The sequence below is a fragment of the Miniopterus schreibersii genome, assembly GCF_964146895.1.
Source record: "Miniopterus schreibersii genome assembly, chromosome: 12".
Lineage (NCBI taxonomy): Eukaryota > Metazoa > Chordata > Mammalia > Chiroptera > Miniopteridae > Miniopterus > Miniopterus schreibersii.
Window position 1 is genome coordinate 65,897,830 of NC_138112.1, and position 14,267 is coordinate 65,912,096.

General features: G+C 41.2%; 1 protein-coding gene across 3 annotated transcripts; it reads right to left on the reverse strand.

Moving 5' to 3' along the window:
• Positions 1-1,319: 1,319 nt before the first annotated feature.
• On the reverse strand, positions 1,320-13,920 carry LOC308565750 (glycine N-acyltransferase-like). 3 transcript variants are annotated; one of them, XM_081155351.1, is made up of 7 exons: positions 13,642-13,920; positions 12,662-12,746; positions 11,182-11,277; positions 8,022-8,129; positions 6,536-6,662; positions 5,023-5,194; positions 1,320-4,809 (listed from the first exon to the last, which is right to left on the reverse strand). In XM_081155351.1, exons 3-7 carry the CDS (start codon positions 11,257-11,259, stop codon positions 4,407-4,409), a joined length of 888 nt encoding a protein of 295 aa, XP_081011477.1. In that variant the 5' UTR covers positions 11,260-11,277; positions 12,662-12,746; positions 13,642-13,920; the 3' UTR covers positions 1,320-4,406. The 3 variants fall into 3 exon arrangements, with proteins under 3 accessions (XP_081011477.1, XP_081011475.1, XP_081011476.1); XM_081155349.1 differs by having other exon boundaries at positions 12,377-12,746; positions 13,642-13,772; XM_081155350.1 differs by lacking the exon at positions 12,662-12,746 and having other exon boundaries at positions 13,642-13,772.
• Positions 13,921-14,267: the final 347 nt, after the last annotated feature.

The window sequence follows — 14,267 nt, forward strand, 5'->3', positions numbered from 1 at the left end:
CTAGGGATTTTAAGTCTTTAGATGGACATAAGTGTAAATCTTGGGATATCCTGGATATTTCTCTACCACCTACATCAAACAATAAGGCAGCCAGCATGCTGAAAAGATGCCCAAAGAAACTCATCAAAGGCTGAAAAGTCATCTTGTTTCCCATAAAATATCTTATCTTCATCTTCAAGAGCACTGGATTGCTCCTTTAAAGAACTCCCTAGCATCTTTAGCATCCATGAGCTCTGTAAAAAGAACAACTTGGATGGGAGCTCCAGCTCAAGGAAAACTAAGAAATATTAAAGATGTGAGAGGAGTTGGGAGGGAAATAAAAATGAATGTCTTAGGTGAATGGTCTGAGCCTTTTCTAAAGCAACTAAATTAACCATAGATCAAAGAATTCTTTGCCAATTCTGGAAGAAGAATTGGAATAATGGAAGAATCTGTTTCATATTTTTTCCCACTTTAGTAATAATAATAAAAACAGGTAACATTTGTTGAACATTTATGTGGACCCGATGCTGGCTACTGTATTATTTGCCCAGTTTATTTCCAGGAGAGGGAGAGAGGGATAGAAACATCAATTGGCTGCCTCCTGAACTAGGGGTATTGAGCCAGCCACACCGCCGGGCACCGGGCACTGTATTTTATGTGAATTATCTTGTTTAAGTTTTTTAACTAGTCAGTGTCAGCAAATAGTGCTATTCTCATTTTACATATGAAAATCTTAAGATACAGACATCATGATCTCTAATACTATTTTTTTTTTTTTTTCAGTAAAAGTGACTAAGACTTCTTGAAGAAATCATTGATTCTGGTTTCCTGCAGAGAGATATAAAGTAAACTTGAACCATTTTATGTGTCAGAAAGTAAGAAAGCATTCAAACATTAGTGAGGCCACGTCCAAAGATTTTAAGGATCAGCAGAATAGTAGGTTCTCTTGGTGAAAGTTGCAGTAATAGAGAGTTATGACTGTAGTTAAAATATATGGACTCTGCCTGGCTGGGCGTGGCTCAGTGGTTGAGCATCAACCTAGCATCCAGGAGATCGAGGTTCGATTCCCAGTCAGGGCACATGCCCGGGTTGCGGGCTCAATCCCTAGCCAGGGCATGCAGAAGGCAGCCGATCAATGACTCTCTCGTTATTGATGTTTCTATCTCTCTCTCTCCCTCTCCCTTCCGCTCTCTGAAATCAATAAAGACATATTTTTTAAAAAATACATGGACTTTATGAGGCATTATGAGTCCACGATGACACACAGATAATATGGTATTATTAAAATCACAGGTTCATTGACAACTGTAAAAATTAATTAATGCTATGTACAATAGAAGGCATTCTTTTACTTGGCCTTTATTTTGTAAAATTACAAACCCTAAAAATTGCAACAATGACATATTAAACTCTAAATACATATGCAGTCTTTACCTATGTTCATTGACTTTATTTGCCACATTTGTTTATACATGCATTGAAATCCTTTTGTAGGTTGCTTCTATTATGATCATTTGTCCCAAATATTTAATCATGTATCATGGAAGTACAGGGACATTCACTTTCTTAACCACAATACAAATTTAACATTTCTCTACTTCTGGTAACTAATACACAGATCATATAAAAACTGCCAATTACAGCAACAATATCCTCCATAGAAGTTTACTTTTTGACCCAGCATCTAATCCAGAATCTCAAATTGTTTTTAGCTGTCAAACTTTTTAGGTTCACTTTTTCTGGAAAAATTCTTCAACCTTTCTTTTTCTTTCATGATCTTTAGAATTTTTACATGTACATGCCAGTTGTATTGTACAATAACTCTCAATTTTGGTTTGTTTTACTTTTTTCTGAAGTGTTTGTGTAATTTTTTCCTTATGACTAGATTCAGGTTATGCATTTTGGGTAAAAGTATTATATTAATGAGGTTGTTTCTTCTTTAGTGAATCACATCCAGACACACATTATTGGTGGTATTAATTTTGATCACCTGAGCTCATTAGGAGGCATTTTTTAAAAAACTCATAGGTTGTATATGAAAACTCTAAAGTCATGTGAAATCTGCAAATTTCAATGGGATATCATTTAAGATATCCTTAAGAGTTGTAATGTTCTAACGATACAGAAGAATAGAAGTATCTCTCAGTTACCAAAATCTTAGCATCCCCTCATATCCAAAGGTATCTGGATCTATAGTTTTGCATCTTAAAACCCTAATACCCAATTAGTTGATCAATCAGGATGAAGCTATAGACTTGTATGAGTAAATTTAAAAAATGAAGACATGAATATAACTCTAATTCAAGGAAGTGGGTTAAACTGTTCCTCCACCCTTGAAGTTATAGAATTATTGATATAGCCCGGCTGGACGTGGCTCAGCGGTTGAGCATCAACCTAGGATCCAGGCGATCGGGGTTCGATTCCCAGTCAGGGCACATGCCCCGGTTGTGGGCTTGATCAGTGACTCTCTCATCATTGATGTTTCTATCTCTCTCTCTCCCTCTCCTTTCCTCTCTCTGAAATCAATAAAGATATATTTTAAAAAAAAAAAGAATTATTGATATAGCATTAAACATATTGTTGAACACATTCTATCAGTTCCCCTTGGGTTGGTGAACACACAATACAATATACAGATGATGGATTATAGAATTGTACACCTGAAACCTGTATAATTTTATTAACCTATGTCACCCCAATAAGTCCAATAAAAAGTTAAAAATAAGTTTTAAAAAATAAAAGAAACTAGGCATCCTAACTATTTTTCTGGTAGGAAATAGCTTCAAGAACTTAGGATGGTACACACCTTATTTGAGTGGGTATGAGTTACCATCGAACATACAAATGTTTAGAGCAGGGTTTCTCAACCTTGCCACTATGGATATTTGGGGCCAGATAATTCTTTATGAGGGGCTGCTCTGGGCATTGTAGGGTTTAGCACCATCCTTTTACCCACTAGATACCAGGCACATCACCTCCCCAAGCTGTGACAACCAAAAGGTCTCCAGGCCATTTCAAATGCCCTTTCGAGAATAAAATTCCCCCTGGCTGAGGACTATTGTTTTAAGGGAGTCAAACTCATGGTACAAATATTTTTGAATTAAGGTGGAAATAATGACTATTTAGTATTCACATACTTATTTTATATATACGTTTGTGTGTATATGTGTGTGTGTGTATATATGTAATTGCCTGTTAGAGTAATAACCTTTAAACTCAATATAAAAGGCATAATTAGGGTAATTGATTTAGATTTATGAAATTTTACAGTTGAAAGCTTCTTAACGTTGTGCTTCAATTAGAAGAGCCAATAAAAGTTTAGATGTACTGTATGTGTAAGTTTCAAAAGGTCATTTTGTGAGGTTACAAGAATTACTTAGTATTTAAGAATAGTTTGTTTGTTGCCCAAAATATACATCCTTAAAAGAGAAGTTAAATTTATAGATCTAGCTTAAAGTGCTTAATTAATTTGGTTTATCATCTAAACCAAAGTAAATGCTATTTAAGAGGTCTTTAAAGAGAATTGTTTTAAAAATCGAAGACTTTAAAATGATTTGTAAACAAAACCATCTGCATCTGAAGCACAGAAGCAATCCATCACTTGACACCATCCCGTCTCAGCCATGGCCCACCTCCCTGGGTCTGGGTCTTCCCACTCTCCATAAACCCAGTTCAGGCTCTTCCCATCATGAACCACTTCACTTCAACTTGTACAATCAAACGCAGAATCTCTTTATTGCTTGTGAGTTTGGGTAGATTTAGGAAGCTCTTCTTTTAGAAACAACATTGAATCAATTTCCCTGGTGTGGGGGTGAGGAGAGGAGAGGCTTATATAAATTAGTCTTTTTCTTAGTAACTCTCCCTGCTATATCATGTTTAACTAAATATTTCATATATATTTGTATGATTATTTAATGCACTGTGTTTAATGTACTGTGTATAATTATTTAATGTACTGATAAAGCAGCAACCTGAGAAGAGTATAATCTCTACAGACCTGAGCAGAGCCCACTTGCCTATTGTTAAGAGAAAGGCCATAGAAAGGTTGAGTAATGAGTCATAATGACCAGAAAATACTACCCAGCCCTGGAAAATTTAGCAAGGCTCTACAGATCCACACACTAGGAGTTCCAGAAGCCATTCAAGGCAGCATAAAGCTCATGAAAAGAGTGTCCATAGATCCCTGGAAGTGTGGGGATCTCAACCATGTGGAGTGCCTGGGACTGTGTCACATTGAGACATCTATGGGAAGCCCAGCAGTGACCTGAGTGCAGGGACCATGATATTGAGCATTCGCACTGCTCCCCCAGAGCCCACTTCTTTACCGATAATGACAATTATGTACAATTTATTCTCTCTCTCTGCCCACCCATCACTGCTCTAGGCACATGCCAGGGCCCATCTGATGCTTGTGTAGGACGGATTCACAGAGGCACACAGTGCCACTGGTTCCAGGTACAGGGCATGCAGATATGATGCAGATTGTAACCCATTTTCTGCATGATTTTGTTTTCCTTGTCTACGTGAGAATACACCGGGAAGCCGAGTTTGTTCAGAGCCTGGGAGTGGATATAGATAACATAGGAGATGAGGCCCTGGTTCCGGTACTCAGGCACGGTGGCCGCCATCCGTATCTCTCCTGTCTGGTCCATCAGGTCCCAGCACACAGGTGTCCCTTCAGGCCCCAGCAGACAGAAGGTGGGGAAGGTCTGGATACACCGCTCAATGAATCTCTGGCTCCTCTCATTGCCACCAAAATGCCAGAATTTATTCACCAGGGCCGCGTGGGTAACATCCAGCGATGAGAGTCTAAACATTTCTTGATTGCTATGGAAGTTCCAAGAGAAAAACCAAGTTCATGAGTATTTATTATATTTGTTCTTGTCCCTATTGCCTAACTTACATTTCTGAAAACCATGATTTGGGCTGCTTTGAAGAATATTGACCATAAGCTGACAGGAGTGAAAGCAGGAAGGGAAGGTGGAAGGCTACTTCAGGAATGGGAGGTGTGAGTAGTGAAGTGACTTTTGTCAAACTTACATGGCCTTGGGTTTACCATCACCTGGTGGTAATTTCTTTCCATCCAACAGGGAAGGAATCAGTTTCTTTACGGTGTCTAGCGCCATGTAGAGAAAACGCTGTGTGTGTTTCACTTGGAAGGATTGCACGGCTGCAAGATTTTGTATCACCTCATTTAGGCTGGGCTGGGAACCTAGATGGGATTTTAAGGAGAGATGTAATGATTTCAGTGCATTTTGTGGAGAAGCTGTCCAGTGGAGTAAGAAGTGTCTACATTTACAGTCTAAAACCCTTGGTTATGGCTTGGTTCTGTCACCATGTGACAGGAGGTCACATAGTCAGGATTTGTGCAACGAATGTGCTCAGCGATTCATTCAGCCATGGTGATACCATTTGTGGAAATACCAAGACTGGACTGGAGCTAAATTTTCTGGGCTACATGATCATGCTGTTTTGATAATCCCATGAGATGAGTTATAAAAACAATAGTAGCCAACATCTCTTATGCAATTCCTGTGTTCCCAGTGTGGTGGATTGTTGCAGGAATGACCCACAATTTGGCCACCTCTCTTTGTATCCATTCTCTGGAATAGTGCCCTCCTGCACTGCATCATTTGCCATATGATTGCTTTTACCATTGGCAAAGAGTACATTTGTTGCAGGGAGAGGCTTAAGAGTTCTTGCACATTGGTTCTGGCCCTTTCTTTGTGCTCCTGATTTCCTTGAGACCAACACCATGTGAATGGTATTAGAGTAGCCTGCTGAGGACTTGTGCTCCTATCATGTGGCACTGTGGTTGCCAGCGCTGACAGCCAGAACCTTCATTTAGACATGTGATTGAGGCCATGCTAAAGCAACCAGCCCATAGTCCATCCATTAGTACCCAGCTGCATGAGTACCCAGATGGAACCAGAAGAATGGCCTTGCAAAGCCCAGCCCAAATGTTGATTCACAGAATTATGAGGTTTGCTATGCAAACCTAACTGACACATCCGGGTTTTGTGCTACGCAATTCCTATTCAGCATTTTATCTAATCTGTTCAACATCCCTGTGTTTTAGGTACCATTATCCTCATTTTTATATATGATCTCAGTGAGGACAATTCATGTGTCTAGGATCACATAGCAAGTAACAGACAAATGCTGTCCCAGCAAGTCCGATTCTGGAGGGCATGCTTGTACCCATGACAGTGTCCTTCATGACCTGAGCAGTGCTTTATGTAACGAGTTGTCATTCTTATTCCAGGCATGGAAGGCCCTAGGGGAAGCTCTCCTCTGGCACCCAATCAACCTTAGGGATTCTGGATATGTCTGCAAAATATGCCATAAATTCTTGGCTATCAAGGAGTTATGTTATGTTTCTCTACATGAAGCCCATATTTTGCAAGCTTTGAGGGTGTTTTTCCCCCTTTACAGGTATATTCACAGATGAGTCAGCAGGCTGAGGGTTTGAAGTATGGAGAAAGATACTAGTTGTAGAGGTAATTGTCAGGACAGAGAAGTGAGTCAACACATTCCCATTCTTCTTACTTACTCTGGATCTGCAAATGCTGTTTCCAGTCAATGACTTCTAGTGAGCTAAGCAATTCCTGACAGTTCTTGGGATCCTTGGAGTAGATTTGGTAAGTATTGGTGTAGTGATCGCAGTCATCAACCATCACCTATTTTTGGAGAAAGGGAAATAAAGCACATTCCATGCAGTTCATGATTGCAATACTTTTATTCTAAATCCCATTATGCTGTAATATGTTTAAGTACGAAAATACTGGTATTTTTATTGGTGCATTACAATTATTTTCTGAATCATTTAAATCATGAGATCAAGATGAGAGACTCAAGTTTTTTATGTATGATGTAAAATTGCAGAACAAGACTATCTTCTACCCATATGTTGCATAAAAATTTCAAATCAAACACAGGCACAACTATTTAGAAAGCATTCTTCTGTATTGCCATCCTCCTCCACAGGAACGAGGGAGAGGCAGTAGACAAGGAAAAGCTTCTGTTGCAAGAATAAATTTTAATACAGTTCAAGTAGTTATCAAACACAAAAACTATGAACATGACAATATCAAATCTGGTTACAGATAACTCTGAATTAAAATCTCCATCCATAGTTAATGAAGCCAAAGAGCCTGAAAACTGCTCAGAAGTGCTTTCATAAAATAATACTATATTTAAACCCATTGTAGTTCCAGAAGAACAAAGAAACCACTTATTTAGAAAGATCCCCTTAAATTATTAAATAACAGATGAGATTATTAGGAGGAAAATGGCACAGGAGAATATTACCATGACTAGTGCAGAATTAGGAAGCCTTTTTTTAAATAGTTAGAAAATGCTCTACAAAATACACTCAGAAGTTAGCAATGATACTACTAACACATTTAAGATAAAACATATAATTATTTTACTTATTTAATTTTCATTTGTATGAAAAGTATACTACTTGTATTTTTATAAATTTATAATTTCACTGGCTGGTTTAAAGTGAGCTTAGAATTTTTGTTTTTCAAATTGAGTTGCACTAATTTTTAAATGTTCCCCAAAATATATATGGAAGTCCTTGTGTTACGAATTTCCTTTTTAGAATCACCTCCACTCGCTGTCCTGCTTTGTACCTTCCTGTCTCTGCCCTCGCTGTGCCCTCTTTTCCTTGTCAGACTAACAAAAATATAATTATCTACAAAATGTAGTTCAGGTGAAACTTCCACTAAGATGTGCCTCTGGCTTTTTTCTGAGACCTCCATCTTCAACTCCCCCCCCCCCCAGTTTAATCAGCTTCTGTATCTGCTCTTTCTCTATGTTGTGCGTCTTCTGTTCTTAGACACTTTTCATCGAATTGTAATTTATTTGCTTATGTACTTTTTCCTCCAGGCTGTGAGCTCCTTGAGGACAAGGACTTGTTCACCATCATTGTCATTCATTTCTCGGTCCCCTGGGTCTACACTGCCAGGCGCAGACAATGGTAGGCACATGGAGCAAATAGAAGTGTATGCATTCCACATCGGGCGCCTTACCTGCTCCTGAGGGCGGACAACCACTGTGTTAAAATCAGGCCACTTGTCCACCAGGGCCTTTAGCTTGAACGGGTTTCCTTGGTTCATGTGGAAAACGGTCCCATACACCTGCAGCATCATGAGAAAGTGAGAGTCAGCTTATTAGGAAGGGATGGCCAAGTGCCCAGTTCCAGCTGGGTAAGGATTGTCTCTATGAAACCAGGGTAAGTAACTGGTAGGGCACCTACTTCAAACAGTCTTCAGGTCCTATTTTATTACTCCACTAGAAATAGATTTTGGGGTGGAACCATGAGAATATTATATAAATATAGTCAAATATGCAGATACGTAAAACAAATTAAAAATCATTCACTATCACATTGTAGAATTTAGTGACATATCTTTCCATTTTCCACTTATTTACATAGTCACACCCAGTTTTTAAATAAGGAAATTACTTAATATATCCTTGTTTAACATCTATCCCCCTTCACACACACATACAAACATAAACACACTATGCAATGGTCATCTTTTCTTTTTTTAAATCCTCACCCGAGGACATACTGTAATTGACTTTATAGAGAGAGGCAGGGAAAGAGAGAGGAAGAGAGAGAAACATCAATGTGAGAGAGAGACATCAATCAGTTGCCTCCTGTACTCACCCTGAATGGGGATCAAAACTTGGGTATGTACCCTGATGGGAAATCAAACTCATAACCTTTTGGTGCATGAGAGACAATGCTCCAGCCAACTGAGCCACCCAGCGAAGGCACAGTGCTCATATTTTTGACAGTGTAATAATTTTTCTTCAAGGGTACCCATCCTTTCCTTCAATCAAAGGGTCTTAGGTCTGTCACCTGGCTCAAGTCTGGGAATGAGTTGGGAGGCAGTGTTGCTCTGTTTGTATGACCCAAGTAAGACCTTGGAGTTTGTGCAAAGTACTTGATGTAATTCCTGATAATTGGTAAGTGTTCAAGAGATGCTGGATATTAATTTTATTATATTATTTTATTTGGCAACCCTCGCAAAGGTTGAGAAACATCTGCCAAAATGTATTGACCTTCTGGCTTTATTCAGTTTACGTGCAACAACACTGAGCCTCATAGATGTTTAACTCTCGCATTGTTTCCCAGAGCAGAGTGAACTGTGGAATCAAAACAGTCTGATTCTAGACCCTGCCTTCTCCATGGTTGCCCTACACTATTTCAGTAAGAAGGATCAGTGATTTGGGTTTATACTAAATGCCTGAGGCTTAGTCTCCAGATATCCCCACATAAGGTGTCAGAGCACCAGGAAAAGCCAGTGACCATAAGTCCTTTGTGCTTTCCACAGGCCATAAGTTGTGAAAATTATGGGCCTAGTGTTGGTAACAGTATGGCCTTATTTATCCTTACAATGTCTGTTGGGTTTGTAGTAATGTCCCCTAGTTCATTCTTAGTGTGGGCAATTTGTGTCTTTTTTCTTTTTTCCTAGGTCAATGTGGCTATTAATCTTTTCAAAGAACCAGACTTTGGGCTCATTGATTTTCCTACTTGCTTTTCTCTCCTCACATTCATTGGTTTCAGCTCTTATCTTTTCTAATTTCCTTAGTTCTATTTGCTTTGGGGATAATTTACTCTTCTTTTGCTAGTTTTTAAGGTGAAAACATAAAGCATGGATTTGAGACCATTATTCTTTTACAGTATAAGCACTTAAAGCTACAAGGCTCCCGCTTACCACTGCTTTGGTTGTATCCCAAGACTCTTAACATGGTGTACTTCCATTTCTATTCAACTAAAGTACTTTCTAATTTTGGTGTGACATTAAAGCATGATTTATTTATTTATTCATTTTTAATGTGTCTTTATTGCTTTCAGTGAGACGTAGAGAGAAGGAGAGAGAGAGAGATAGAAACACCAGTGATGAGACAGTCCTTATTGATTGGTGGCCTCCTGAACGTCCCCGACTGGGGATCAAGCCCATGACCCGGCCATGTGCCCTGACCAGGAATCGAACTGCGATCTCCTAGATCCTAGGTCAATGCCCAACCGCTGAGCCTCCCCCAGCCAGGCAGTAAAGCATCATTTATTTAGAAATGTTTTTATAATTTCTAAATACATGGGTATTTTTGAATAACTTCTCAGATTTTTTAAAAATTTTAAGTTTAATTCCATATTGTTCAACGACATGCTTGACATGATTTCAATTTTTAAAAAAATTTTAAAATATGATCTATCTAGGTTAATGTTCAATGTGCATTGAAAAGTAATATGTATTCTGCTGTCATTGAGGGAAGTACTATATAAATGTCAATTAGTCCAAGTTGGCTCAGAGTATTGTTCAGGTCTTCTATATCCTTACAGGTTTCATCTGTATTGTATAAATTATTGAGAGAGGAGTGTGGAAGTCTTTAATTATATCCGTGGGTTTACCTATTTCTTCTTTCAGTTTCATCAGTTTTTACTTTAGGTACTTGGAGCCTCTGCTGTTAGGAGTAGACAGTTTAGCATTTGTTTGTATTTTTAGTGAATTGATACCTTGATCAGAATGCAATGGCACCTTTTATCCCTGGTAACATTCTAGTCCCTTTGCAACATATATTAGTGCAAAAATAAAAATAAAAAATGAAACACACATACACAACAAGAGAAAGAAAAAGTCTCTATGGTACAAGATCATTGATCTACTTCTAAAACGAAATTTCTGCCTCACCCCAAATTAAACAGAATCCATTTGTGTTTGACAAAATAAAAACGACCTGTTATGAACTTTCAAGTAGAAGCATAATAGTTAGCCTTTCACCACTCACTTGATTGGTCAGAAACAATCAATTAAGCATTAGTGTGTTAGTTTCGGTCAACTTTGCAATTCTGGAAACACTTCCCTTGATATCTGACATATTTCTTAGAAGAGCACAAGGGAATGGTGTTGGGTCATCACACAGCAAAGGTCAGAGTGCCTTCCAATCCCAGCATTGCCACTCCCTGCTGGTGTGATCTTGCTCAAGTCATGTAACTGAGCCTCCAGTTGCTCTTTGGTTACGTGGGTCATAGACCTGCCCTGCGGCAAGATCATGGGCACTGACACGTGAGAGGAGCGAGTGCCTGGCAGAGAGCAGTGCTCAGTGACAGCTAATTCTCTTCCCAGCTTTGTCATAGGCAGTCATCGTCCTTTCTCCCCTAGAAGGTTCCACTCTCACCTTTAAGGACTCAGGGAGGAACTTCCTCAAGGCTTTCTCTAGCATCTGCTGCATTTGTGGGCCTTGTAATTGGAACATCTTGGCAGGTACCTGAGCCTAAAGAGGGGATCAAGAAACACGAAGGAGTGAGAAGTGCTGGAAGACATACAAAGACACAAAACAGACACAGTAGGCAGCTCTAGCTACTGGCCTGGCCTTACCCCCGCCGTTTCACTGGTGCCCCATTCACGAGACTCCTCACTAACTCCAAGGAGGGATAAGTCTGGCAGAAAACCTGGGTGCCTCTTTCTGAAATTATTTTTGGTATTTGTTAAACTTTAAAAAATATTTCTCAATTTTCATTTTGATGTTTACATCGCCTAGAATTCCAATAATTAAGGATTCACAGAGATTAACCAATATATTCTCTAAGCATGAACGAGCGTGCTTTGAGGTTTACTTTAATTCAGGACAAGCCTGACTTTGCCAATCAGAAGCTATATGACACTGGGCAAGTTGCTGAACGCCTCTGTGCCTTGGTTTTCTCACCCGTGAAGGAGAATGACTGGAGCACCTGTGCCACAGAGCAGCTGAGCAAGGACATAAACCAAGGCGTGCACGGTCCTTAGGACAGTGCTTGGGACATAGCGAGTTCTCAATTAGTGATTCTAATCATTGTTAGCCTTTTTATTATTATCATTAGTAGAAGCAACAGTTAACCACACTGCCATTCTGTGACTCTTCTTCGGCACAAGAATTTGTGGTGAGCATTAAATGGGGGAGAAGCCACGGAAATTGGCACCTGCTAAGTAAGGAATGACCTGTCATTATTGTACTACTCTAAGACCCATTCACATGAAAGTGATGACATATATGCTGCCCTATGGGAGAGCCTTAGAGTGAAAATGTAAAAGGCACATAAATGATAGTGCAGCTGAGAGGACTAAAATTACGTTTCCTTTCTGTGGCTTCAAGTGAACAGTTCATCTCACCTGTGCTGTAGTCCTGGCACTAGATGCTGCATTGTCCTTCTGAGGCCCTAAGCAGGGAACGTAGCGTTCCTAGACAGTGTTTATCCAAGGGGCAAGTGCCTGACTGCCTTAGAATGGCACCAGGGATTAAACCAGAACCTCTGCATAATATGTCTACCAACTGCGCCACATGAATGTCCCCTGAAGCAGCATGTTCCTTCCCAGGGCTGTCCCATTTCTGTTACCTGTCCACCAACGGCCAGCTCCCAATGCACTTCACATTTGTCTACCATTTCAGCCGGAGCCTCACTTTAGCCCGTCGGGAATTTCTCCCACACTAGGGAGCTGCCCTGTACCCTGCAGGCTCCTGTTGCAAATTCCTCCAGTGGAAGCGCTTCCTTTCCCCAGCAAGACTCTCATTCCTAACGGGCCGGGAGGTGCCGTCCACGCAGCAGTAGCATCTGAATCCTGTGCCCCCGGGGAGGCAGAGGGGCTGAGGGGCCCAGAGCGCGGGCTCTCCTCCTTCTCACCTGCAAGCTGTTCTCTGTCAGTCTCTGCACAGATCCTCAGGGAGAGGCCAGAAGCCGCAGATTATTCCAGAAGGTGAAAGAGGACCTGCAAGAGTTTATTTGGAGTTGTTTACTCCCCCCACTGGTGAATGAAGTTCCTGATAGAACCCGAGCAGCACGCTGTGGAATCTTCCAGCAGCAGAGTGGAAGGTGGAGGGCCTCCCCCAAGAGTCCCATGTTCAAGGACGTGGCTCTGTGACCAGGTTGTGTCACCACTTTATTGACTGTTAAACTTCCATGAACTTTCCTGTTTTCTCTTCAACATATCTTGTGCACAAGTAGGTTGAATTCATCAAGAGGAGACAGGAATGCCAAGGAGGCTTTCTCATACATAGAGACAAGGCAGACAGCTCTGGTGGGGGAGGGTATTGGGGGGTGCAAGGATTGAGCAAAAAGAAAAGAGAGAGAGAAAGTTCATGGACGTGGTCAACAGTATGGTGATTTGGAGGGAGGAAGGGGGTGTGTTGAGGTGGAAGGGGGCATTGAGGGGATGAATGGTGATGGAAAAAAGAAAATAAAATGTCAATCTGTACATTTTTCTTTATGATTAATTTATGCTGTAACTAATACCCATTGAAAAACAAACAAACAAAAATATAACTTTATAATAAACTAGGAAGATGAAATATGGCCATGTAGCAGTGTCCCCCACATTAAGTGCTGCATTCACCACCTGCTTCCAGAAAGTGCCCGAAGCTCTCCTCATGCATCTATCGGTTCACACCGGGAGCCCGCAGGGTCTCCACAGTGCCGAACGAGTTGCCCTCACAGAGGAGGTGCCAGGGGTGTGCTTCTGAAGTTCAGTCATTCCTTCTCCTTAGGGATCTGGGGGTACTGACCATAACACACTAGGAGTGTTTAGGTGTGTGTCACTGAAGCGCAGAGGATGTCACAAAGCAACGGTTATCTTCCTGGGGGAGGAGAGGAGCATGAGTCCTTACCTGGGAAGCCGCCTCCACACCGATCTCGCAGGTGTCCCCAGGAGCAAGTGAGAAGGGCAGACTCCTGGGTGCTGCAATTGCCGTTTAATGCAGGCAGTTCAGCAGGATCTCACAGAGAGCGTGGCAGTGTGTCTCCTCCCGACACTGCTGAGCTGAGGCTTGCAAGGTGACCTTTGCCAAAGCAAAAACGTCTGGTGTCAGCTCTTATGAAATCCTGCCCTTCCTCCCTGGGTTCACGGTGAAGGAACTGGCTCTGCAAGGTTCAGAGGCTGGCTGTGCCATCTGAGCTCCCCTACGCACAAAAGCCAGGCTGCTCTCTGCCCCCGCAGGCCCTGCCATTGCTCTGCAGTGTGTGCGGAACCAACAGGCCGGACACTGGAAGGAGAGGCAGATGGTGTAGACGACAGCTTCTCCTTCCCGTCCCAGGCTCAAGTAGCTGCAGTGAGAGCAAGTGGTAGGAAAGATACGAGTGAGGCCTGATTTGCGGAATCGGGCCCTTTGCTTACGCTTATGCTGAAGAGAATATCACTTGTACAGCGTGAGTGAGGCCGTCAGCACCCTCCTTTAGAAACACAGGCTGTGCCCTTCCTGCTGCCCATTTTGGGGCGGCAGCCAAGCATCCCCCA

Coding starts and splice junctions, on each gene's coding strand:
- LOC308565750 (XM_081155349.1), bottom strand. CDS start 12,424: ATGGTAGACAAATGTGAAGTGCATTGGGAGCTGGCCGTTGGTGGACAG. Junction 11,278..12,376: donor AGCTGGCCGTTGGTGGACAG/GTAACAGAAATG, acceptor TCCCCTCTTTAG/GCTCAGGTACCTGCCAAGAT. Junction 8,130..11,181: donor TCCTCCCTGAGTCCTTAAAG/GTGAGAGTGGAA, acceptor ATGATGCTGCAG/GTGTATGGGACCGTTTTCCA.